The 23,791-nt window shown below is 43.2% G+C and overlaps 1 protein-coding gene across 4 annotated transcripts in view; it reads left to right on the top strand.

The window, feature by feature from the left end:
• LOC138261322 (uncharacterized) overlaps positions 1-23,791 on the top strand; it is an 888,401-nt gene that overhangs the window by 427,730 nt on the left and 436,880 nt on the right. For all 4 annotated transcript variants that reach the window (XR_011199068.1, XM_069210158.1, XM_069210160.1 and 1 more), the window contains 2 exons: positions 5,204-5,359; positions 13,799-13,932. Coding sequence is in view for 3 of the 4 variants with exons in the window: in XM_069210158.1 (XP_069066259.1) it covers positions 5,204-5,359; positions 13,799-13,932 (290 nt within the window). In the remaining variant the exon portion in view is untranslated. The remainder of the gene's footprint in view (positions 1-5,203; positions 5,360-13,798; positions 13,933-23,791) is intronic.

The following is a 23,791-nucleotide window of genomic DNA, read 5'->3' on the forward strand; positions in this document are numbered from 1 at the left end:
CTGCTCTCTCTCTGGCATGCAATGCAGCTCAGCACAGCAGGGTGTCTTGCAGTGCTCTATTGCATGACACTTCGATAAATCTGCATCTCCCTCCATTCTGCCCCCGGTTTTAAAGCCCCACAGTCAGCAGCTCTGGGCATTAGGCCACATCACCGATCCTTCTCTATGCTACACAACTCCATAAAAGAGCTTCACTGTCTCTGGGAATTGGAATCTGTGTGGCGTTAGTTCACAGCTAGTTCAGAAAAGCCAGTAAGATAAACTAGAGTATATCAGCACCTGTTGTTAGAGTATGTGTGCAGTGTGGCAGAGATGGGCACATAAATAACTCCCCAAACTGGTAGTTACAGGCTGCTTTCTGTTAGTCCAACAAACTATCCAAATTAATTAGTCAGGCCGAACGTGTTATAATCACTTGAAAAGACCACGTAACTCAAAAGGACCGGCTGGGCAGAGTGAGAAACGTTATGGAAGAGATGCTCACATTGCCACATCCCACACCTTCTTTGGGACCCATTATAAGTGTTTAAGGCTGTTTAAGTTCCATAAAGCCCGTGTGCCTCAAACATTTTTTATTTGATAGCTAGGCATCCTTAATAGGAATTTTCTGTGCATGGCTGGCTATCCCAACCTCAACATCTCAGGCAGATGGTTGCAATTAAAGTAAAAAAGAATCTGTTATTTCAATCTCTTTTCTTCATCTCACAATGCTGACTTTACCCGTTACCCTTATCTCTATATTTCATTATATTCATTCATTGTATATCTCTCACTACTTCAACTCTTGTTACCTCTCTCTTTCGTGAACTTCCCAATCTCTCTTACCCATCATTCTCCGTACCTTCCTCTTACCCCATCTCTCCACTTCATCTCTCTATCTCTACATCACTCTTCTCTCTGTATCACTCCTCTCTCTGTTCCTTACTGCTCTGCTTCCATTTATCTTCAATTTATCTCTACTCCATATACTTCACTTTCTCTCAGCCTTATCTTTCTCTTTACCTAAACTCCCTATTGCTCTCTCTATCTTTCCTCTACTTTTCCTCTCCCTCAACCCTTTCTCTACCTCACCACCCTCTCCTTGAATCTTCCTCTGTCTCACCACATTCCACGTCATCATAAACACTCCCCGCTCAATACGTACCATGCAGATTCTGAAATACATCTATTATCCTTAGAAAGCAATAATGACATATCGAATCAGGGCATAACAGCCAGCATTAGTTATGAGGACATTGTAAATCCTTGGGGTCTGCCAAGTAACCTGTACTGGTCCCAAAGCACCTTCTATCAGAAGGTCAATGCGCATCTGCGCTTCTTTTACATGTAATCCAGAGAGTGAAAAACCCACTAAGTCAGGCACAGGAGTTCTCGTGCTCCTGTGCCTGTAATTACGGTAGCAAAGACCCTGTACTGACAAGGCCGGGACTGGTCAGTGAAGTCAATGCCCCCCCGAAGGTGTGCATATTAGGATCGGTGAACCACACACTTCTACTTCAGTGAGGAGTCCTTGAGGTGTTCCCTGCTGGCAGAGTGACAAAGGGAGGCCATCTGCATCCGTGTTTGGCATCTGATGAAGCTCCACTCCACAGGTATGCCCCCAAGAGTAGGGGGAGGCTCTCTTACCTCCCTCATTGGCTAGGATATCTCTCCAGGTCCCCCACTTAGGCTGAACAAAAGGCAGCTGCCTGCATCCTCACAGGACAGCTGCTACCTCCTTTTTCTTTGGCCGGTTCATGGTGGGGAAGGCACAAAAGCAAGTGCCTGCTTGTGCCTTGGGGGCACAAACTAGTGCAGGCCGCGTCCACGCTGCTGGAAGAAGCCTCCTCACTCTCCCCAGCCCCCCCCCCCCTCCGGATGGGGGGAGAAATAACACACTACCTCCCAAACGGGGGCAGAGCACTCCTCACATGCTCTCTGGAGATCCAGAGGGCAGCACTCCCAGTGCTGAACTTAGATAGGGCTCATGCTCTTTCTCCTGGGCAAAAGCACTCTCCTAGAGCTAATAAAGTGTTTCACTCCATGCTCCACAATATAAAGCAGAGGGGAAAGAGGTCACACTACCCAGCGCCTGGAGACAACTGTGGAACTTAGGCCAGAGGACAAGCAGCAGGCCAGCACACCAGGGTCTTTGTAGGTTAAGTGGCAGTCCTTTCCTCTGGCTCAGCAGGCCACAGGTCAACAGAACAAGTCAGTCCAATGGTGATTCCTTGTCGCATAACAGCTCCTTCCAGCAGCATCTGGTTCCAGGTCCATGCTGTGTCTAGAAACATGGGGAACAACCCCTGCGCGTACACTCATTTTGTCTTTGATCTCAGCGGGCACTTCAAAGAACCTTTAGAAGTGCACAACACCCCCCTTCAACCCCAGCCCTGGCTCCAGACATCAGTAGGGGGTAAACAAGCCCTTTGTGTGAGGGCAAGACACAGCTTTTACAACTGTAAGTGCACCCCCGCCTCTCCCTCTCCCAGCACAGGAAGACCATTCAATATGCAGATGTAATCCTGTTACATCTCCATGCTCCCTTTGTAATGGCTGTCTGGAAAGTAAACACACAGCCTAGATGTCACTCTACCCCCAGACGTGGATTGGAGTCAGGCTGCAAAGCACAAGAGTCATAAGCACAGTAAAATGCCCACTTTCTAAAAGTGGCATTTCCACAATGGCAATAAAAAATTCACCTACACCAATAAGCAGGAGTTCTCTCTACCATACCAAACATGGCCTCCTCATGGATCAGAAAATACCACTTAGACATATGCAAGAGCGTTCCTAATGCAAACCTATGAGATGGGCAGCACTAACAGCAGTGAGAAGTGCAATAGGCTGTTTGTCACCACCAGTACATGCCACACAATGAAGGCACATATCCTACCTTTTACCTACACAGCACCCTGCCTACAGGGCTACCCTGAGGGTGACCTATATGTAATAAAAGGGGAAATCCAGGCCTGGCAAGTACACTTAGATGCCAAACCAATGTGGCAGTAAACTTCACATGCGGGGCCTGCAGTGGCAGGCCTGAGACAGGTTTGCAAGGCTACTTCTGTGGGTGGCACAAGCAGTGTTACAGGCCCACTAGCAGCATTTAATTTACAGGCCCTGGGTATATAAGGGATACCACTATGCAAGAGACTTACAGGTAAATTAAATGTGCCAATCAGGTGTAAGCCAATCATACCAGGTTTAGAAGGGAGAGCACATGCACTTTAGCACTGATCAGCAGTGATAAAGTGCCCAGAGTCCTAGAGCCAACAAAAAGTGGGTCAGAAAAACAGGAGGAGGAAGGCAAAAAATTTGGGGAAGATCCTGCAAAAAGGGCCATGTCCAACAATCTTCTTCTCCTTTTTCAGCTCATACCCCATTAATCTCTTCCTTCACCCATGCCTCTGTCTTTCCAGCTGTACCCCTGTCTCACAACTCTCTCTGTGCCTCACATTATATCTACCTCTGTATCCACCTCATAATTTCTTCTCTACTTTACCTGTCTCTCAACTTCTTCTTTTCACTCTAAATCTTGTTCCTCTTTTCGCCCTTCACCCATTTCTAATTTTTGCTCTTTCCAACTATTTTCTCTACCTGACATGTCTGTTTAGATCCCTTTTCATTTTGCCCCTCTACTCACAATTTAGCTGTCTCTAGCTTGCATTTCTCTGTTTCACTCACTGTCTCAAGGCTTTCTGCCTATCTACCTTTACCTCTTTCTGCTTTTAACTCTCTCTGACTGACGTCTATTTCAACATTACCTTACCTTTCTCTCACTGCCCTCACTGCCCCACTCTTGGTGTATCCAATTCCTCTGGCTGTTTCTCTGCATTTCTTTCTCCACACCTCAAGGTCTGTCTATCTCACTCTAAAACCTTACTCCCCCTAGTTCTCTGTATACTTCTTCCTCTTCATAACTCTTTGTATCTCTCCTTCTGGCTAACTCAGCTATCTTTCTTTTGCTACTTCATGTCTATCCCTCCCTTACCTATCTACCTTATTTCTGCTTGCAGCCCTGTTCTCCCTCTACTTCATCTCTCTAGATGTACTTTTGAGGAATGTGACTTCTCTCTCTTGACTTCTCCGTGCTTCTATTGTGTCCCAGACGCTCCCATTTCTCTTACACAGCAGCACCAGAGTGGCTATGTAAGTCAGAGAATGCACACATCTAAAGTGAAGAAGAGGAACGAGATAGAGGAAGATACATTTGGAGGAAGTTATCAGATTTTACCAATGGCATGGAGGAAATGTGAGAGTAGGCCATTCATTTTTACAGTTGCTGAAAGAACGCCAGTAGGGAAGGGATATTTATTTGTAATTATGAATATCCAGCAATTTCAAGCACTATTTTGAATATGACTTACTTAAATATTATGTACTAGTCATCTATCATCCACCAAGCGACGCTTGTGTTATCGTGCCTAAAAGGGATTAGGTCGACATAGTAAAATCTAGATTCAGGTGCAAAAAGAATGAGTTTATTAATGCTTGTTCAAACTTTTCTATGGTATTATTTGGCTGGCAGACACCAAACAGCTTGAGTTTCTGTTTTTTTATTCCTATGTTTTTGAAAGTTTAAAGTATAATTCGTTTTTTGGGGGGGGTATTAGAAGGGCTTGTAAAATGAGCAACACCTTTAAAGTTTTTCATATATAGAGCCGTAAACTATATCTTGACTGTGGCCCCAAACATCCTTAAGAAGCCATTGCTCTCCTTGCTTTTGGTGAGAGGGAAGCCTAATCAGCCAGAGTATAACATGCAAACTCACTTCTACATTTCTGTGACTGACTGGACTTCTGTTCACCAAAGGCAAGGGGGGGGGGCACAAACAGTCAAAAGGGCAGCTGCTAGAAAAAAAGGGTGAGAGGCTGTCGCTGGAGAATGGAGACATTTTTTCACTCAGACAATCAGGTGTGAAGCTGCTCATGTCCCCTAAGTGATTCCCATTTTGGGTGGGGATGAGTGGGTTTTCTCGTGGTGCTTTCTTTTGGGCGACAGATTTGGTTGGTCTCTAAGTACAGGTAAATATTTTTTTCTGATTTCTGAATGTGTGCTTATTGACCTTTGTTTTGTCATCCTTTACACCATTTGCAGACTTTGAGAAATTTCTTTTCCAGTTCTGTGGGCAATTCTCATTATAAAGTTCCATTATCTGTAAAATTTGAAACTTTTTCCAGCATGTAATTTATCTTAAGTATTCTAATCACTTTTCCTGCAGGACATCTGGAGAGGAAAGTAGATGATAAATTAAAGCAGTACTCAGTAGATGGGGAGGCCTATCTTCCGGGAGTTTTTGGAACACATACCATTGGACTTCTTCAGCATCGAGACAACACATGGTCCAATGCACTTAGGATCAAGTATGGACTACTAGGTAATCCCTAATTAAATTTCAAGAGATGAAGTTTGAGAAATGTCTATGCTATTATTGCTCCTGAATGCAATCTACGCTACTCTACGGCTTTTCAATTTAGACACAATCTACAGATTAGACAAATTATGTCATGACCAGTGCACATTTACACCAACACTCCCAATACCATTTAGCCCCATTAACCAGTGCAAAAAATGTGTTTTCAATGAAAAGAACATTTTTGCACTTTAGAGTCAATGCAGATGTTAGCACATTTCTTTCATCCCTTTGCTTTGAAGCCTATGCACTCTGTGTAATACTGAAATGTAGATGTAACTTGCAGCACTCACACTGGTGCAATCTATGCAGTTTGGCCTGCTTTGTTGTCGTTGGGATTATGGCCTCGAAGTGGGATAGTATGAGTTCTAATGCAGTCTTTATCTAACAAGTATGAATGTACTTCATTGAACGCAGTGCATTTACACTGCTGTGGGGAAATATGTGTACTTTAAATTGTTTAATACCACCACACTAGTCAACGTATATTTCTGCATGCCGAATCCGAGGATAAACAGCATATTATAAAATATACATTTTGCTGTATCGTCTAATACAATTAACTTCCTCTTTCAAAGCAGGCAAAGATAAAGTAACTTTCAGACAGTAGCCCACTTCTTAAATGGGCGTTGGCCGAAGCCAAAGGGTCTCACACTGGCTACCATTATTTTGTCTTTGTTAATGCTTGCTTAGTTTTTTCAAGTTTTTTGTAAGACTTCATTGTTAGGGAAGCTGGCAGACTTTTGTCAATCTAAAACAAACTATGGCTAAAAGCAAAAACATTCTTGGGCCTAAAAGCATTGATACAAAAGGGAACTACTCTGTGTGGGGATGTGCTGGCTTGTGAAAGGGCAGAGCGCCATCACTCCTGGCTGACGTGGGCTGACCCACTGCTCCATTCTGTGTGCTGGTGTGGGAGGAACACCGTGTGAATACACAATAACTGCCCAGTGGAGCTGGTTGCAAGCTCCTGCTGGTGAATGTATTTATTATACATACAATTTCAACAAAATCAAAAGGCGTGCTTACACAGACCTAAAAGTGAATTAATCTGCTCTAGGACGTTTAAGACTTCGCGGAGTAGTTTTTTACTCATTATGGAAACTTCCCAGGTTACATCTGCAAAGAAGCAACAGTCGCAAAACTGCAGGCATAGACTTGAAACACGTTTGTGAACCCGCAATGTGATCATAATGCAAGATTGCTCATGGGTCGGAGGGAAATCGCAACTGTTTGTGTCTATGCACTTATGTGTAGTGCAGTCAATGAAGTCAAAGCACAGCCATTCGCCGCACATTAATTCACACGAAAATGTTTGCATGCTTAAATGTTTTTACAAGTCAAAAATAAACTCGTGAAGTGATTTCACAGACGTAAAAATGATATTTGCGCGTGTAAGCGAGTCGTACTTGTTCGAATAGCTTTTGGAGTACCTCGGCCACGAGCAAGACAGATTTAAAACACCTGCAATATGGCCGTGATATGACATCCTTTCGGGAAAAGTAACGCAAACATCAGCCGTGATACGCGGACGGACTGCGCATCACTTGCCTTCATTTAGGGGTCATTTTTCTTCAAACTGAATTATGGTCTGGACTGTGTCTCCTAGAAACATGACACGGAATTAATGTTTAACAAGAAACGCGCTTGATGTTCCTGTAACTGTCAAACTGATGCCTATTGATGGAGTGGGCAGGTGACTATTACTGAAGGCCATTTATAACAGTCATAAAAGTGTCAACCCATTCATTGTGCGCCTGCTGAATGCTTTTCTGACATGCCCATAACAGAGAGGCAAGTGGAGGTAATTAATGAAAAGTGACTTAGTGGCCGAAGCGCAGGAAGGGCTGCTGTCCAGCATGCCTCTTTTAAGATTTGATTTCAGCTCTGCTAAGTATTATTGTTTTTACTGAACAGTTTTCCTGTTTATACACGAATAATGCACTCAACAGACAGTAATAAAAATAGTGAATACCTTTTTCATTATGATACGCCTATTCTAAAAGTATATATATATAAATTCACTGAAAAGAACAAAGGTGAAAGTGATGTTATAGGTAGGCGTAGGAATGGGGTAAAATTTAACGTCTATTAACCAAAAAAACACAGAAATTTACTGGTTATAGTTCAGTAAACTAACTGTAACTTACCCCACTGAAAATCACTGCTGATAGCCTCACATATTTTATCACTTTTGACATGATAAATGACATCATTGACAACATCACTGATTACATCTCAAATCACATGATCATTAAACATAAATTCTCATTTCATTACAACACCTAACTATAACGTAATTTTAAACTTTGTTTTTTTGGGGGAATTTCTGTGTATTTTTGATATTCTAAGTTGAGCATTTGCCCAACACCTGGCTGAAGACATGCACTCAGTCTCCTGTGGCCAAACACGGTCTCGGACCTGGCCTCCAGCCAGGCAGGCCCTGCACACAACCCCTGAAACCCTGAAACCGGTCCCAGGATGCTTGTTTCCGGTCCAGAGAGGACCTGGCCTGGCAGTTCGAGCTGGACTGTTCCCATGAGGAACAGGGTCAAGACTGATTTGCATATGGCTGGGTCCAAACTGGGGTGGCATGGTGAGCAAAAGAATGATGGATTGAACAATGGATTAAACCCAGATCTGTGACTGGGGGTGAGTGTTTGCATTGTCAGCACTCCGTTCATCATCCTTTTGTGTCACATAATAAAGCTCCTGGGTCATTAAATTCATGACACAAGGACAGATTTCCATAGTTTTTAAAGCACACTGGGCAAGCGCTTTATGCGCTTCATCCGGGTTGCAGAGACCCCTTGCGTTCGGTTCTAAGGTTGCGTTTTGTGGCCTAAAAAATGTTTAACAAAAAGACTCAAAGGCATGTTTTAGTAGAGCTTTATTGAAAATATTTTATGACAATCACTTTTAATAAACACTACAATAGGTGATTATAAAATATGTACCTATTTTTTGACAAAGACAATAGGTCTACTCTATAGGTGGCTATGAACAGTGGTGGTGGGTGCCCGCAGGGGATTGGGTGTAGTGGCTTGCTGCAATGACGATGGACATCTTATTTTACCTTGAAGAAAACAAAAACATTCACTGGAAAAAAAAAAGGTTAAATGACATTATATTTAGGAATTGTAATAATATCTTCCTATACAATAACAAAATCTTTAGAAATTGCCTGCCTTAAAGTAACTATAACTCACACCCTCCCCAATCACTAATAATTGCTTCACATATTACTTCAATGATGACATGTTCCATGACATCATTAATCACTGCAACATCTGACGTTGTTGAGCAAGTTATAGTTACTTTAGGGTACAAGGTATAGTTGCTTGAGATAACTGTAACTTGTGAATTTCAGTGGATTTGTTTGTCTAAAATGCTTTTTTTTAAACTGACATTTTGACCCATTATAACGTCCCTTTAACCTGTGTTTAGTGGTAAAGCCAATGTCAATGATACAAATTTTTTTGATTACATGTAATTTTGCTAAAAGACATAGGATTAAAATATAAATATGTGTTTTAAGAAGGATATCACATCTGACTGGCAATCCAAGTGCTGTGGGGGGACAGAGCACAGATTAACCAATATTTAATTTTTTTCATTATTTAATAAAGTTTTCAAAGGCTGTTCACTTTTCAAAGCAAGATTATTTGAGCGAACAAATTAAAGGTATGTGAATTTGGGTAAAGCTAATGCTTTTCTAAATCTATATTTTATAAGAGGTTATAAAATGAAGGATGAAATGTAAGGAACCCTCAGTCAATCAATGAACATCTCTTTGTGAGTGTGTGCTATGCCTATGTGTGATGAATAGAGGTAAGTATGTGCTAACAATCATTGGAAAATCTCAGTGCCCTTCGAGTCCTTTGGCTTCACCAGGAAAACAATTTCACATTCTATAGGCTTTTGAGGTATCATTTGTCTTCAGTGAAAATGGTCCAGTCCTCTTTTGTTCAGAGTCCATAAGAGAAAATCTTCCTGTGCTTCTGTTCTACAAAAAGAGATATCTTTAAAATGCAAGTGAAGGACTATGGACATTGGCCCTAGCTGCCACAGCTTAGCCCTCTTACATCATGAAATATCAAGGGACCTCCATGTGATTTTAGAGGTCTGAAAGCATCTCTCATTAGAAGACTGTGGCATGGACATGCTGCTTGTAAAACCAGATCCTGGATAGTTTAGGGCAAATTATCGTTGGAGTACTTTAGGTCACATAAATGAAACATAGAATTCCAGTTCTCTCCTACATAGTGCTGGTGAACTTTGTAGCAAATCTGTGCTCCAAAGTTCTATTTATCCTGACCCTCCTTATGAGAATAGAATCAGACAGCTCAATAGGTAGTAGTCTTGGAACCAATGTGTTACTCTCTTTGTTTCAGCGCCCTCTTTGTCTACTGTGGATGTGGTAGTTAGCTTGGTAGTGGTTGGACCCAAGGAGAAGAGAGGGGACAGAAACAGTAAGAGATCACTCCTGTGAGCTTGAGGTCCTATTTACCATATCACTGTCCCAGCATGAGTGAATGTGATGCTTGTGGTGCCTGCAGAATGGTCTTCTGCTGGAGATTACAGCCAGAGAAAACCTGGAACCTAATCACTTGTCCACTCTTCACCCACTCTCTCAAAGTTTCATGGATATAGAAGAACTGCTAATTCCATGTAAGACTATTTCGGAATGTTGTAGAGCCCACTGTCACTTGGTTAAAGTGCCATGATGCATATTTGAAATACAGCAACATCCCCACAGAGAATCAGCATTTATCTACCAAGGTAACCAACCCATGTGACTATACTTGGTGTGCTGAGACTCTCCAGTAGAATATTTTTGTGCATTGTGTCCCTTGGTTGGACACGTTTTATCGAGTACTATTTTTGTGTTGAATTCTTTTAGCCTTTCTGTTGCCAAAAAGTGTACATTAACATTGCCCAACAAAGGCACTTTCTTCAAACTTCCCTTTGTTGATGTGCTCCATATTGTTTGTTGAGTAGCTATTGTTTGGTCTTATTCTGTACTTGACTTGATCTTTAAGTTCCTTATTCTTTAAAATACCTTGCTGCATGAGTTGTAGCTTTGATCATGTCCCACTTTTTCCTATAGATATTCCCTGAAATTAATTTACATTCTTGGAACACATCACTGTTAGAAATGGGGTCTTTGGTTGGCAGTCAGGTTACCCCCTATCCAAGCAAGGACCCTCACTCTAGTCAGGGTAAGCCACACACAATCCAAATTATCCTGTGCCCACCCTCTGGTAGCTTGGCACTGAGCAGTCAGGCTTAACTTAGAAGGCAACGTGTAAAGTATCTGTGCAATAAATCATGCAATAACACAGTATAGCACCACAAAAATAGACCACACAGTTTTAGAAAAATATAGTATATTTATATGGATAAATGCAGGACAAAACGATCAAAATTCAATAAGTACACGTTGAAATATCACTTAGAAAATGATAGAAAGAGTCTTTAGTTCTTAAAAAGCAACAAGTGTATCTTGCAGGTACAAAGTACTTAGTTTGTGTTCAAATTCTCCGCAAAGGACCACAGAGGAGGAGATGCGTGGAAAACGGGGAGGTGTGCGTCGGTTTCTCCGGGCACACACAGATGATGCATCGATAATTTTCCACACAGGGAAGGCCTTGCGTCGATTTCCAGCACGCTGACTTGGATTCTCTTCGGGTTGCGGGGTTTTCAGACTCCCCGGGGCCAATGCGGAGAAATCCTGGGCATGCAGGATGAAGTCACAGGAGCTGTGTTGATCCGGTGAGCGATCTAGGGAAATTTCTGTCGCATGGCAGGTGCTGCGTTAATTGTTCTTGCAAGAAGTCGGGCTGCATCATTCCGGCTTGGCTATGCGTCGATCCTGTTGGCGATGCGTCAAAGTTCCGGTCGCAGCGCTGGCTCTGCATCGATCTCCTCTTTGGGAGCCGGCCTAGATCATTCCTGTTCGTCATGCGGTGATTTTCTCACCGCGATGCAGGCTGTGCGTCGTTTCTGGCAGGCTGTGCATCGAATTGTCGACACACAAGGAGTTCTTTGCAGGAAGAACTCTTTTTGGTCCTGAGACTTCAAGGAACATGAGGCAAGCTCTATCCAAGCCGTTGGAGAGCACTTCTCAGCACAGCCAGAGGGCAACAAGGCAGCAGGGCAGCAGGGCAACAGCAGGGATGCTGTCCTTCGCAGAAAAGCAGTCAGGTGAGTCCTTTGGGCAGCCAGGCAGTTCTTCTTGGCAGGTTGCGGGTCTGGTTCAGAGTTTCTTCACCAGTGGTATCTTGTCCAGAAGTGTCTGAGTTGGTAGGGTCAGAGGCCCTGTTTCAATATCCAAATATGCCTTTGAAGTGGGGGAGACTTCAAAGAGTGGCTTACAAGGTCCCATTTCAGTTCCATCCTGTCTGCCAGGGTCCCAGTAGGGGGTTTGGCAGTCCATTGTGTGAGGGCAGGCCACTGTCCTTTGACATGTAAGTATCAGGCCCTCCACCCTCCCAGCCCAGGAAAACCCATTCTGTATGCATATGTGTGCAGGTGTGACAGCATTCTGTGTTTGGGGTTGTCTGAGTGAAATGCACAAGGGAGCTGTCAAGTAACCCATCTAGGCGTGGATTGTAAGGCACAAAAGGATTTAAGTGCAGAGAAATGCTCACTTTCTAAAAGTGGCATTTCTTAAACAGTAATATTAAATCCAACTTTACCAGTCAGCAGGATTTTGTATTACCATTCTGGCCATACTAAATATGACCTTGTTACTCCTTTCAGATCAGAATCTACCACTCAAACAGTGTATGAGGGTAGCTCCAATGTTAGTCTATGAAAGGAGTATGCCTCACAGGAGTGTAAAATGAATTTAGGAGTTTTACACTACCAGGACATATAAACTACACAGGTATACGTCCTGCCTTTAATCTACATAGCACCCTGCCCTATGGGTTACCTAGTGCCTACCATAGGGGTGACTTATTTGTAGAAAAAGGGGAGTTTAAGGCTTGGCAAGTACTTTTAATGCCAAGTCGAAATGGCATACTGTGTAACTGCACACACAGGCCTTGCAATTGCAGGCCTTAGGCGTGGTTAAGGGGATACTTAGGTGGGTGGAACAATCAGTGCTTCAGGTCCACTAGTAGCATTTAATCTACAGGCCCTGGGTGCATGTAGTGCATTTTACTGGGGACTTAGAAGTAGATTAACTAAGCAATTGAGTATTAACCAATTTCACCATGTTTTAAGGGAGAGAGCATTTGCACTTTAGCACTGGTTAGCAGTGGTAAAGTGTGCAGAGTCCTAAAACCAGCAAAAACAGTGTCCAAAAAGGCAGGCAAAGTGTTAGGTGTGACCACCTTAAGGCTGTCAGGTCTAAGAATCACCAAACAAATATCACTTTCAGGAATATATGATTTATTTTTAGAGGGTGCCCTGACCAAGTTGTTATATGTGTTTAGCCATATCTCATACAATTCCCGGGCTAATTTCTTCCTCAGCCTGCCATGCGGATTCAATACATTCCCTCTTTATACATTTTCCTCTTTGTTTTAGATTTAATCATAAGAAAACTATTTTTTACTGGGAGGGTTTGGTGCTGAAATGTTTTTATCAAAATTGCTTTGACATGGTGGCTTCCTTCTGTGCATGGCATACACTCTTTATTTAGACCAGTGAAGTGAAAGAAAAGAAGCATTTAGGGCCTGATTTAGAGTTTGGTGGACTAGTCACGCCGTCACAAGTGTGATGGATATCCCGTCCATGTTATTACAAGTGTGGTAGTATTTAATGTACTCGTAATAAGGCAGACTGGATCTCAGTCACATGTTTGATTGTTACTCAGTCCAAACATCTAATTAATCGAAGTTTCAGTGACTGAGTGGTCGAATGGCGGGATCTTCATCAGGACAGAAACGCATACAACATTTTTAGTAATGACCCTGTAACAAGCATAAGTTGCGTGGAAGTGAAGGCAAACCATTTCAAAATCCGCAAGTTGGCAAGAGGCACTTTCTGGAGAGAAGTCGTCTGAGAGGTTGACTAGAGAGTGAGGTAGCTTAATTAAAAGATGTTTTGTGCAAGGTCGGAGCGGGGTAATCCTCTCAGTCTGCCTATTTCAAACAATCCCAACCCGCTCTCATGTGACTGCAGAGCAGGGGAGTCACTTGACTGACAGAGCAATTATTAGTTCCTGATAAATGAAAGTGTAATTTTCTAGTGCCTGCATTTCAATTAAAATAAAGGCATAGTCTAAATTTCCAAACTGTAGAGTTAATAACACTCAGGAGAATCTTTTAGGTGAAAGGTTTCAGGCTATATAAATAAATATTTTATCAAATAAAATGCCCTACATTATTCTGACCAAATTCCCAAGTTATTAATACTGAGAATGTTTGTGTTTCCCCACACAATGCACAGGTGATGCAAAGAATCTACGGTACGAATGTGCAACTGTGCAGAAGATCACATTCGAAACCAATTCCGTTGAGCGCTATATGTTTGATTTTGAGCATGAGCTTCACTGCAACCAGCTTCCATTTTTTAGCCATAAGGTGGGTCTTTGAACGTGTGCATGCTAAAATATCGACTGCAGCATTTTTACACTATTGTCTCATACTGCTGGGTTTTCATTTCACTTTTTCATGTAATACGTAACATGTGAGACTTCGAGATGTGAATATGCTAAAAAGTGGTTTACTCAGTTTTTTTGCAATATTGTGCTATGGTATGGAGGTTGTAAAATTAAGCAGGGGCAGTGGGCTTTGAGATACTACCCACATTAGGGTCTAACAAATAAAGGCAGGAAACCGTACCCTTCACGCTACTTGCTATATTTTTACTTTGTGCAGCCAATTGTGATTCTCTCGTTGTTTACCAGATCTACAGATTACCCTACATATGTCTAGCTGCTGATTGACTCATTTCATATGTGCAATTCGACCTATCAACGAGCAGTGATTTCAAACAAATGAAGTGTTAGAAGACGATCCTAAAAAGGTTTCTTTATAGCAAAGATGTTCTCCTTGCTTTAACTTGACTAGGCTATTCAGTAATATAGACTACGTGAACAGCCGAAGCTGTTTACATTGCCCTGGACTAATATCGCATGATGATGATGGCTCTGCGGTGGCTGCCTTTTGGCATTACAGAAGCCCGTTTTGCAATATGAAATGTGGGTCCACTCTTAGAGGTGGGTGGTGCCCTCGTCTGTTGCGTGGTGCACGCAGGTACCCCTGCGTATGCTTCCCTTCCAGTGGTAAAGTGAGCCGTGGGTGTGCGCACCCATTTCCGTTTGCATGTTCCTTTTTTGTATGCACATATAACATTTAATTAACAAAAGATACTTTAAAAAACAACATGGAAAACTATGATTCAAGTGTGGGAAACAATATCTTTCTCCTGATGCCCCCCTTGGTCCACACTAGGTCAAGCTTTAGCCATCGTCCAAAGCTGATCTATATAAAGGATGCTGAGCTCTCACCCACCCAAAGGTGGTATGGTATACCTCATCATAGGGCCCACTCCTTACTCCAGTGGAATCATTCCAATCGGAATGGGCTCATATCTGCAGTAAGGAGCTCACTGGTTTCTGGTATTTTATGGATTAACTATAGTATCTCAAAATGTCTTACTAATGTGTGATGATGGACAACAAAAAATGGGTCATTTTGGACTACTTGCATTTGACACAGTAGATCACTCCATCCTCTTGACCTGTCTAACTGAACTTGAGATCACAGGGTCAGTCCAAGCTGGGATCACTCCTTTTGTGGAGGACCTGGCACGATCACAGGCCTTAGCATCTTAATGGTCCACATCTTTGGGAATAAATGTCAGAGCTTCACCATGTTCGTCGCTTCTTTCTATGCTATTTAAAACATATATCTGCCCACTGCATGAACTAATTAGTTTCTGTGGCGTTTCTATGGCGTTTTGCCTGTGTCAACACTCCAATACTTGTTTTTCTTGATCATCAAGCCAACCACTACTTTGATGGAATGCCGATGTGGAGTACAGGCATGGATGTCACCATTTGTTTTAATTTAGGCAAAACTGAAATTTGCTGGTAGGTAACAATACATTTCTATGATATAAGTGTTTTTGGTCTTCCTCTGTTCGTAAGGCTTCCCCAGGCAGACAAAAGCTTAATCTCTGAGAGTAATACTTGACAAGACCTCAGTTTAAGATAGAAGTTTGTACTGTTTCTAGTGCTTTCTTCTAAACATGAAAATATATTTAGAAAATGGTCTTCATTTTCTGCCACGTAAACATCATACAACAGTAGCCTTAGCATGTGTTAAGTTGAGGATAAATTATTGTATTATTCTCTGTCTTGGTTTGCCAAAACCCACACTAGCTAAGCTGAAGAGGATGCAGAAATACATTTCACCCTGTCTCAACAGCTAGAATTCATCTTCATTGGCTTCTCAATAAGTAGATCATCTGCCTCCACACCTCAAAGTCATTCACTCTGACCTTGCCTTCAGTAAAGCTTATAAACATTTTAATTCTGCTCAGTCTCTATCCTCTATCATAAGCCTTCATAAATAGAAGCCATTGTTTTAAATTACAGATGATCTGATTGTTCCTCAGCACCAAAATGCCTATGCAGTGTACTGGCACTCTGATAGTACAAGTAGCATCAAACCAGTAGCACTTGAACTATAAACTATGGGGCGTATTTATGCGCCCCTCTGCATCTCTCATGCACCACACAACGTGGTGCAAGAGTGATGCAAAGGAAAAGTGAGATTTATGAAGCCTTATATGGCCCTGCGTGGCTTCATATCTCAAGAAATGTAGCACAGCGCAAGTCGCTGTATTGCATGAGTCGGTGCCAGGAAGGCATTTCCATGGGTGTTGCCTGGGTGTTCCCATGCAACATTATATGGTTGTTGACACATTCCCAGATTTACAAGAACAGGTAAACCTGGGAATGTACCACAAAGATAAGCCTCCCAAGAAGAGGCATAACGAGGTGAAATATTTTTGTTTCTCCTTGCTGTTTTCCAAAAAGGGTCTGAGGGAATTGCACCTTCCTGCACAAAAACAGTCCTGCAGGCAAAGCAGGCACCCTTGCTCCATGGTGTAAGGCTGCTTGCTTTGGCGCAAGGCCACCCATTGTGCACCAGCACAGGGGAATGGACAGGAATGTGCTGTTTTGCAAAACACGCATTGCAGCCCAGCAAGATGACTTAATGCACTGCATGACTTGGCTATAAATATGGCCCGTTATGTCTGCTGCGTGATATCTGTGAAGAGCAGATCACAACTGATGACCTTATCTACGACATTAATTTGAATTGTAATTGTAGTGTGGGTCTAACCAACGGCAAAATGAGGAATCACTTCATCTGTATAAGAGTGACAAACGTGATCTGTGTTACAGGGAACAGAGCATCCGAATTACCTATCTTTTATGTGTTAACAATCCAGTTGGGGTTGATTAGAGCTATTATTCTTACCAGAGTCTTCGCTCATTAGCAAAAGGTTTGGCCAGAGTGTGGAATGGATCCCTAGAGTCCTAAGACAAACATTGGGTTACCGATATTAAAACCGCATTTCAGGCAGTGGGCAGCAAGTTCCTATGTGAGCAGGCTTGCCACACATGTGCCACACGTTAGTCATGGCTCTATCCTTTCTTGATTTCTCCTAGTGAGTTGTCCTAACCAAACCAGGAGTAAATACCAGTGGCAGCTGATAACCTTAAAAAAACGATGGGGCATAATCCTTGGCTCAAAAAGAGCTTTTTGAAGAATTCTCTTACACTTTCAGTCTCACTTGCTCTCACTAATTCATGCAGACTCACTCATTCTACTCTGGCCCACTCTGTCTCACTTAGTCCTACTCATTCTCACTCATTCCGAATTACTCAGTTACACTCACTGTCGTTCTCCCTCACTCGCTCACATACATTCTCATGCATACTGGTCCTTACAGTCACTCATTCTCACTCACTCTGACTCATTCTTTCACTAACTCTCACTTTAACTCACACACATAGTCACACAGACATGCTCGCAGTGCTGGAATGGCGCAGGCTCCTTAATGCACTTGTGTCAGCAATTAAACAATGTCACTAGCTGTCTCAGTTTGCTTCTGAACTGGAAGCGGGTCTGCATTTTATTTCTATTATGTCAAGAGTGAATAATTATTCCCTCTTGATACAACAAAAATGGACCACAAAACAAGGAGTGTGTAGTGTAGCTGTGGAGCCCACAAAGAAGATCCGCCACTAGTCCAGGGACATCTATCTATCAAACCAGTCATCCAACATTTCACTTATCCTTCTCCCTTTTCATCCATCCATTTATCCATCTGTTCAATCATCTTTCCATCCTTTTGCTCAGCCATCCAACCTTTTGCTCCATGTATTCGTCCATTCACTCCATCCATGTATCATCCTCCCTTTGGCTCATCCATCTATCCACCCTCCCACTCAGCCACCCATCATTACACCCTTTGTCCCATCCATCTATTCATCCATCCACCAATTCACCCTTCCACTCTTCCATCCAGCCATCTTTTCTCCGGACATTCATCTACCCTACCTTTCACTCATCCATCCATTGTTTTACCTATCCATCTTTACATGCATAAATTCACTCATCCATCCTCTCACTCATCCATCCATACTTTCACTCTATCCATCCATCAATCCATCCACTCATCTATCCATTTACCCTTCCACTCACCCATCCATCCATACTTCCACTCATTCTTCCATCCATCGTCAAATCATCCATCAACACATCCTTTCACTCCATCCATCCATCCTCCGTTTCACTCTAACGCTCTTGCTGCATTTCACTCTTCCATTCTTACGTCCATCCTTTCACTCATTCGTCCATGGATCTATCCATCCACCATTTCATCCAACCACCCATCCTTCCTTTCACTCAGTCACCCTCCCAAGTTAATTAAGAGCCTTTGCCTGCCGAGCTGCAGGCCTAAGAGGCTCCTCAAGAACCTTTACCCACTGTAGTTGCTAAAGCAGGGAATGGAATCAGGTGGGTTCAGGTGCTAAAGCAGGGAGTGGAGTCAGGTGGGGTTGGGGGGGAGATTGACGATGCCGATGATGCAGGCAGAAGCTTAACAGAACACTTACCTCTTAGTCCAGTAATACAATTGCTGTCAGCAGCTGCTTACTTCCCTCTCTTGGGCCTCTATGGTTGACATAATGATCACTCTGTCTCTCAGCTCCCTAACGTTTTTTCCAAAGTGAAAGCAAATGAAATACTAAACTTGTGTCACTGCCAGGAGGTAACCCCTGTACCCATCCTACTGCCTGCCCCTCTGTGATCATCAACAAATTGTTGCCATCCACTCTCTCTTTGGTCTCATTAACCTGCCGCACCACCAGCCTTTGAAGTAAATGGAGCATTGCCACCTCCTCCCAGGGCCACTGTTTTTGTGCCAAAAGCAACCTGATCACCTGCTTTCTATTATAGCACTCTTTCTTTGATGATGTCACTGCTGTAGCTTATGCCTTCAGGTCTAAGAAAACCTCATCTGATGTACTTGAGCAGTAGGACATTTGCAAAGTTCACCAGAGTTTATCCAGGAGATTCATCACACTGCCTCGGACCAGTGATTTATTTTCAGCTGCTCTTTTTTTATTTCCCTGTTATTGCCTCTCGCTTGAGGGCGGCAGGACAACGCCCTTTTGCCCATAAACACCAGTCGTCCCTGCTAAATCCAGATAGTGGTCCCGCACCCTATCGCCTACTTTTTGAGCAAGGAAGTGGAAGAAGGGCATCTAAATAAATTTCATGTCAGCCGTCATTTTGGACACGTTCCATATAACATCATATTGTTATCAGAAAGAGGCTAAAAATCTAACTCTAAGAAACATGGTGGATCAAAGGTCCAAGTGTTTTTAGCTTATCGCCAAAATTGTCCTGCAGCAAGGTAAAATAGATGTATGGTTCCTAATGCAAAATTTAAGTGCAATGTCAGCCCTTCTAAATCATATATATGACGCACACTAGGATGTTCAAAGATGATGTGCCACTGCGATCAAGATTAAGAAAAATGAAGAAATTGTTTTGGAATTATATCGAACAATTATCTGACTCATGTTGTGAAACTGTTGAGGGTGATAAATGCATATAATGCTATATAAGTATCAGTGTAAAAATTGACAAATTCAGCAGATAACATATGTGAATAGTTCCTTGTGATTGTGACTAACTAATGATATTCTTGAGATTGCTGCAACTATGCAGGATAATTTTGATAAAAAGCTAAAAAAAACTCAGATCTTTGACCCTCCCACCCTTTTCCACATTAGAGTTTTTGCCTGTTTCTCACAACAATATGATCTTTTACAAAACTAGACGAAGATGGCAGCCAATGTAAAATTTATTTAGAAGTCCTTCCTCCACTTCCTAGTTCAAAGAGCAGGCAACGGGTGGGACACCATTATGTATTTAGCCCATGTTTGGTTAGGCAACAACAGAAGGTGAGCGAACCTTGACATCTGGAGAAAACAAGGACAGGATCGAGCCATAACAGTTGTGTGATCAGCCTGGTCAAGTAGGAAGGTTTGTTTCCCTTGCTGCCTACTGCCTGAAATGTGTTTTTTTATAAACCAAATTTTATTGATTTAATTTTTTTATGACAAATTTTATTAAGTTTCATGGAAATAAACAGGCCAAGCTGGCCAATCGGTATATAAGAAGAAAAAATGAGCTCAGTCATGAGCGTAGGAACCCAAAAAGTGCACAGAGAAACTCCTTGGCCCCACCCTGGCACCCCGACCCATGTGCATTGAGATACAGATCAGATATTGTTATACACTCAAGCCACCTGTTTTCCATCCACCTCTCCCTAGTCTCTTATCTAATCTAGTCTTTAATCTCATCATGTAGCGATGATTGTTCCAAGGAGACACGTGGCAGAGTAATCTCCCAATAATCTTCCCAGCACTGACAAATCTTGTTATGTTTTTTAGAACTATCTATGGCCTGATAAAATGCCACCTCCAAACCCATGCAGTGATCTGCGCTTCTTTTCCATGCCACCACGGAAGGTTGGGGGGCTCTACCTTCCATTCTCTAGCTACATCCCTCTTCACTTGGGTTAGCCCAAGAAACAGGTGCACCCTTTTGTAGCTGTTGACCCAATGTCATCCATGATGGGCCAACTTCGGGGTCATAGGTATCACCTAGGAGAGCACTCCACCTAGAGAGGAGAGCATGCCATTCCAAAATCTATGTATGACAGAGCATTCCCACACTGTGTTGGAAGGATGCCTCCTCTGTTCGACAACCGAGGCATAGTGAAGAGTGTACCATCCCCATGCGCCATAGTCTGTGTCTAATGTAGTAGATCCCATGAAGATATTTAGGCTGTATGAGTCGCAGGCATGCTGAAATGGCTGCTTCACAAAGCGATCTCAATATGTCAGCCCAATCATCTTCCTCAAAAGCACCCAGGTCAGCCTCTTAGACCACACGAAGGGCTGATCATATGCGGGGGCTGTGTATGAGGAGGGTGCAATATAATTTCACCAACTTGTGATCACCCACGTTTTCTGCTAGAAGCTTTCAGGACAGTGTCCAATATAACATCCCTTTGAGTAGATATTCCAATCACATTCCACTTCCCAAAACCTTCCAGCTGTGCCACTTACTTCAGTACGGTACCATGCCACAGCGCTGTCTGAGCCTTGAGCCTCCCCCACCCTCTTATTTGCTGTAAAGTAGTTCTTAATATAGTCATAACCACCCACTTAACTGGGATGAAGGTCGCCAAGTTGACCCCCTCCGTTCTTTATTACACTAATAGAGGTACCTGTGTAGACTTAGTCTGCCATCATGTCCTGGAAGGACCGCATGTGTGTTCTCTGCCAAATGTCACCTACTCTGGAAATGCGCATGAGGTCCCATGAGCCAAACCCTGTCACCGTAGCCACGTGGAGCAGCCAAGTGCCTCTTCAAAGGGGGGTGTGCAGTGTAATCTTACCCACTTACCCGTGCAGGGCAATGCCAATCTCCATGTCAGGAACATGCTTCTAGTGAGGGCAGGGAGGGTATGAGGTATGGAAGTACCATAAATTCAGCCTACTGTAGTGTCCCTGCCCATAGACATAAGTTCAGCCTTGTAGGCCGGGTCGTCCCCATTTCCATGGATCCAGTGTTTGAGGACCACAAGCTGAAAGACCCAATAGTATTACACAGGTCTGCCACCACTAGGCACCCATCAAAGGCAGATTGTACACATTTCCCGAACGCGGTGCAAGGTACCCCACCTGCCAAAAGAAAGGAGCGCTCTTTGGAGTGTATCCCTGTCAACCAGTGTTTGGGAAGCAGGTGTGGAAAGTTCCGCAGGGCACACGTAGGTAAGACCATCATCTTTAAAAGAGTTACCCACCCCAATATACTTAGTGGCAGTTGCTTCCATGTATCAAGGCATTTCCGCATCCTACAAACCATTGGCATCAGGTTAAGTGAGTTTGGAAGCTGGGATATATAAATGCCTAGGTAAAGGAAGCTCAGTCTATGGGTCAGAATAAGAGTGTGCCATCTTGTATCTGTCGGGAGTCCAGTCAAGAGACCCAGAAGTGATTTGGACCAATTAACAAGAAGGCCAGAGGCCCCCTATGTTGGGATAACATATGAAGTAGTCTCAATACTGTTGTCTCTGGGTCCGAGACAAAGAGTAGGAGGCCATGTAAATATATAGCTATCCGATTTTCTATATCTTCCCCCCAACAGAATCCCTGGACTTGTGGATCACACTGCACCCATGATCCTAGTGGCTCTATCGCCAGAGCGAAAAGGAGGGGTGATAGGAGGTACCTTTGTCTGGTGCCACTATTGTAACAGTTGAAATGTGGTTTTGATCCCGGAAACCCAATGTTTTGTTTCAGGCCTCATGGGATCAACAGACCATGCCTTAATCTAATGAGCGGTGATTCTGGTAAGAATAATACCTTTGCTCTGCTCCAACTTGATTGTTAATGCGTAAAAGATAGGTAATTCAATGCTTTGTTCCCTGTAACACAGATCAAGTCTGTCACTGATGCATAGATGAAGGTATTCTTCACTTTGGCATCTGATTGTTAGGAGCCACACTATAATGTGGGATATAAAGGTATTCATTGTATTATGCTGTTGACCAATATCATGCTACGTACATATATTTTTTAGCATTCTGGCATAACCATGGGGTCCCAATGCATGTTTAGCTTAATTTTGGGTGACATATGCATGCCCATGAGTAGACTTTTGAACGTAGGAGTCCTAGCACATAATTTGATATACCTGCATTTGAACAAGGTGGTTATAAATATATAAAGCTATTTTTCTTTGCACTTCATCTTGAGGCATTTCACAACATGACACTTATGCCCTCATTATGACGTTGGTGGTAAATACCGAATACCGCTGCAATGACTGCCGCCAGAATACCGCCGTGGAGGCGGACATCCATCTGCCAGATTATGACACATACATACAAAACCGACAGAAAACAGCAACAACCACAAATCCGCCAGACCCACCGAACGTAATAAATTGCCGGTACTACCACCCATACTGTTATGCCACCAATACTACACCCTCTAAATAATGACCCACGAATCACCACAGCGGACATTCAACGGCGGTAAACCACTGGCGGTGAACACCGCCGCAGTGGATATTTGCACCCAAATACAAAACAATACAACATTGGCCAGAACAGAAAACCCACACCTGACACAAATACACACACCCCACACACACACCAACATCACTATAAAACACACACCCACATCACCCACAATCCTTTGCTAACACAACGAGATGGCTCCCAAAAGAGAACTGCACACACATATCACAACTACCAATTCATCCACATGCACCACACACCCCACCACATCACACATCACCCTCTGCACAACGTACACACACACCACACAACACCCATGTCCCCACAAAGGCACACCCATTTCACTGATGAGGAGTTGCGGATCATGGTTGAGGAAATAGTCAGGGTAGAGCCACAGCTGTTTGGATCACAGGTCCAGCAGATATCCATTGCGAGGAAGATTGGGCTATGGTGGAGGGTGAACGTCATGGGACTACATTCATGCACAAGGGACAACTTAATGAAGAGGTTGAACGACCTACAGGGGAAGGTGCATTCCAATGCAGCAAGGCACCAGCTCGCCATCCAGAGAACTGGCGGTGGACCCCCCCACCTCCTCCCCCACAGCTGACAGTATGGGAGGAGTAAGTCTTGGCAATCCTGCATCCTGAGGGAATCACAGGAGTAGCCTAAGGACTGGACACTGGTGAGTCAACATTTACTACCTATCACCCCCCATACCTGCATGTCACGACGACCCCTCACCCTGACACTCATCACCCCACTCTATCAAAATGAAATGCAAGCCTTGCATGCCATACCCACTGAATGCAC

The sequence above is a fragment of the Pleurodeles waltl genome, chromosome 10 (genome assembly GCF_031143425.1).
Source record: "Pleurodeles waltl isolate 20211129_DDA chromosome 10, aPleWal1.hap1.20221129, whole genome shotgun sequence".
In the NCBI taxonomy this organism is placed as follows: Eukaryota; Metazoa; Chordata; class Amphibia; order Caudata; family Salamandridae; genus Pleurodeles; species Pleurodeles waltl.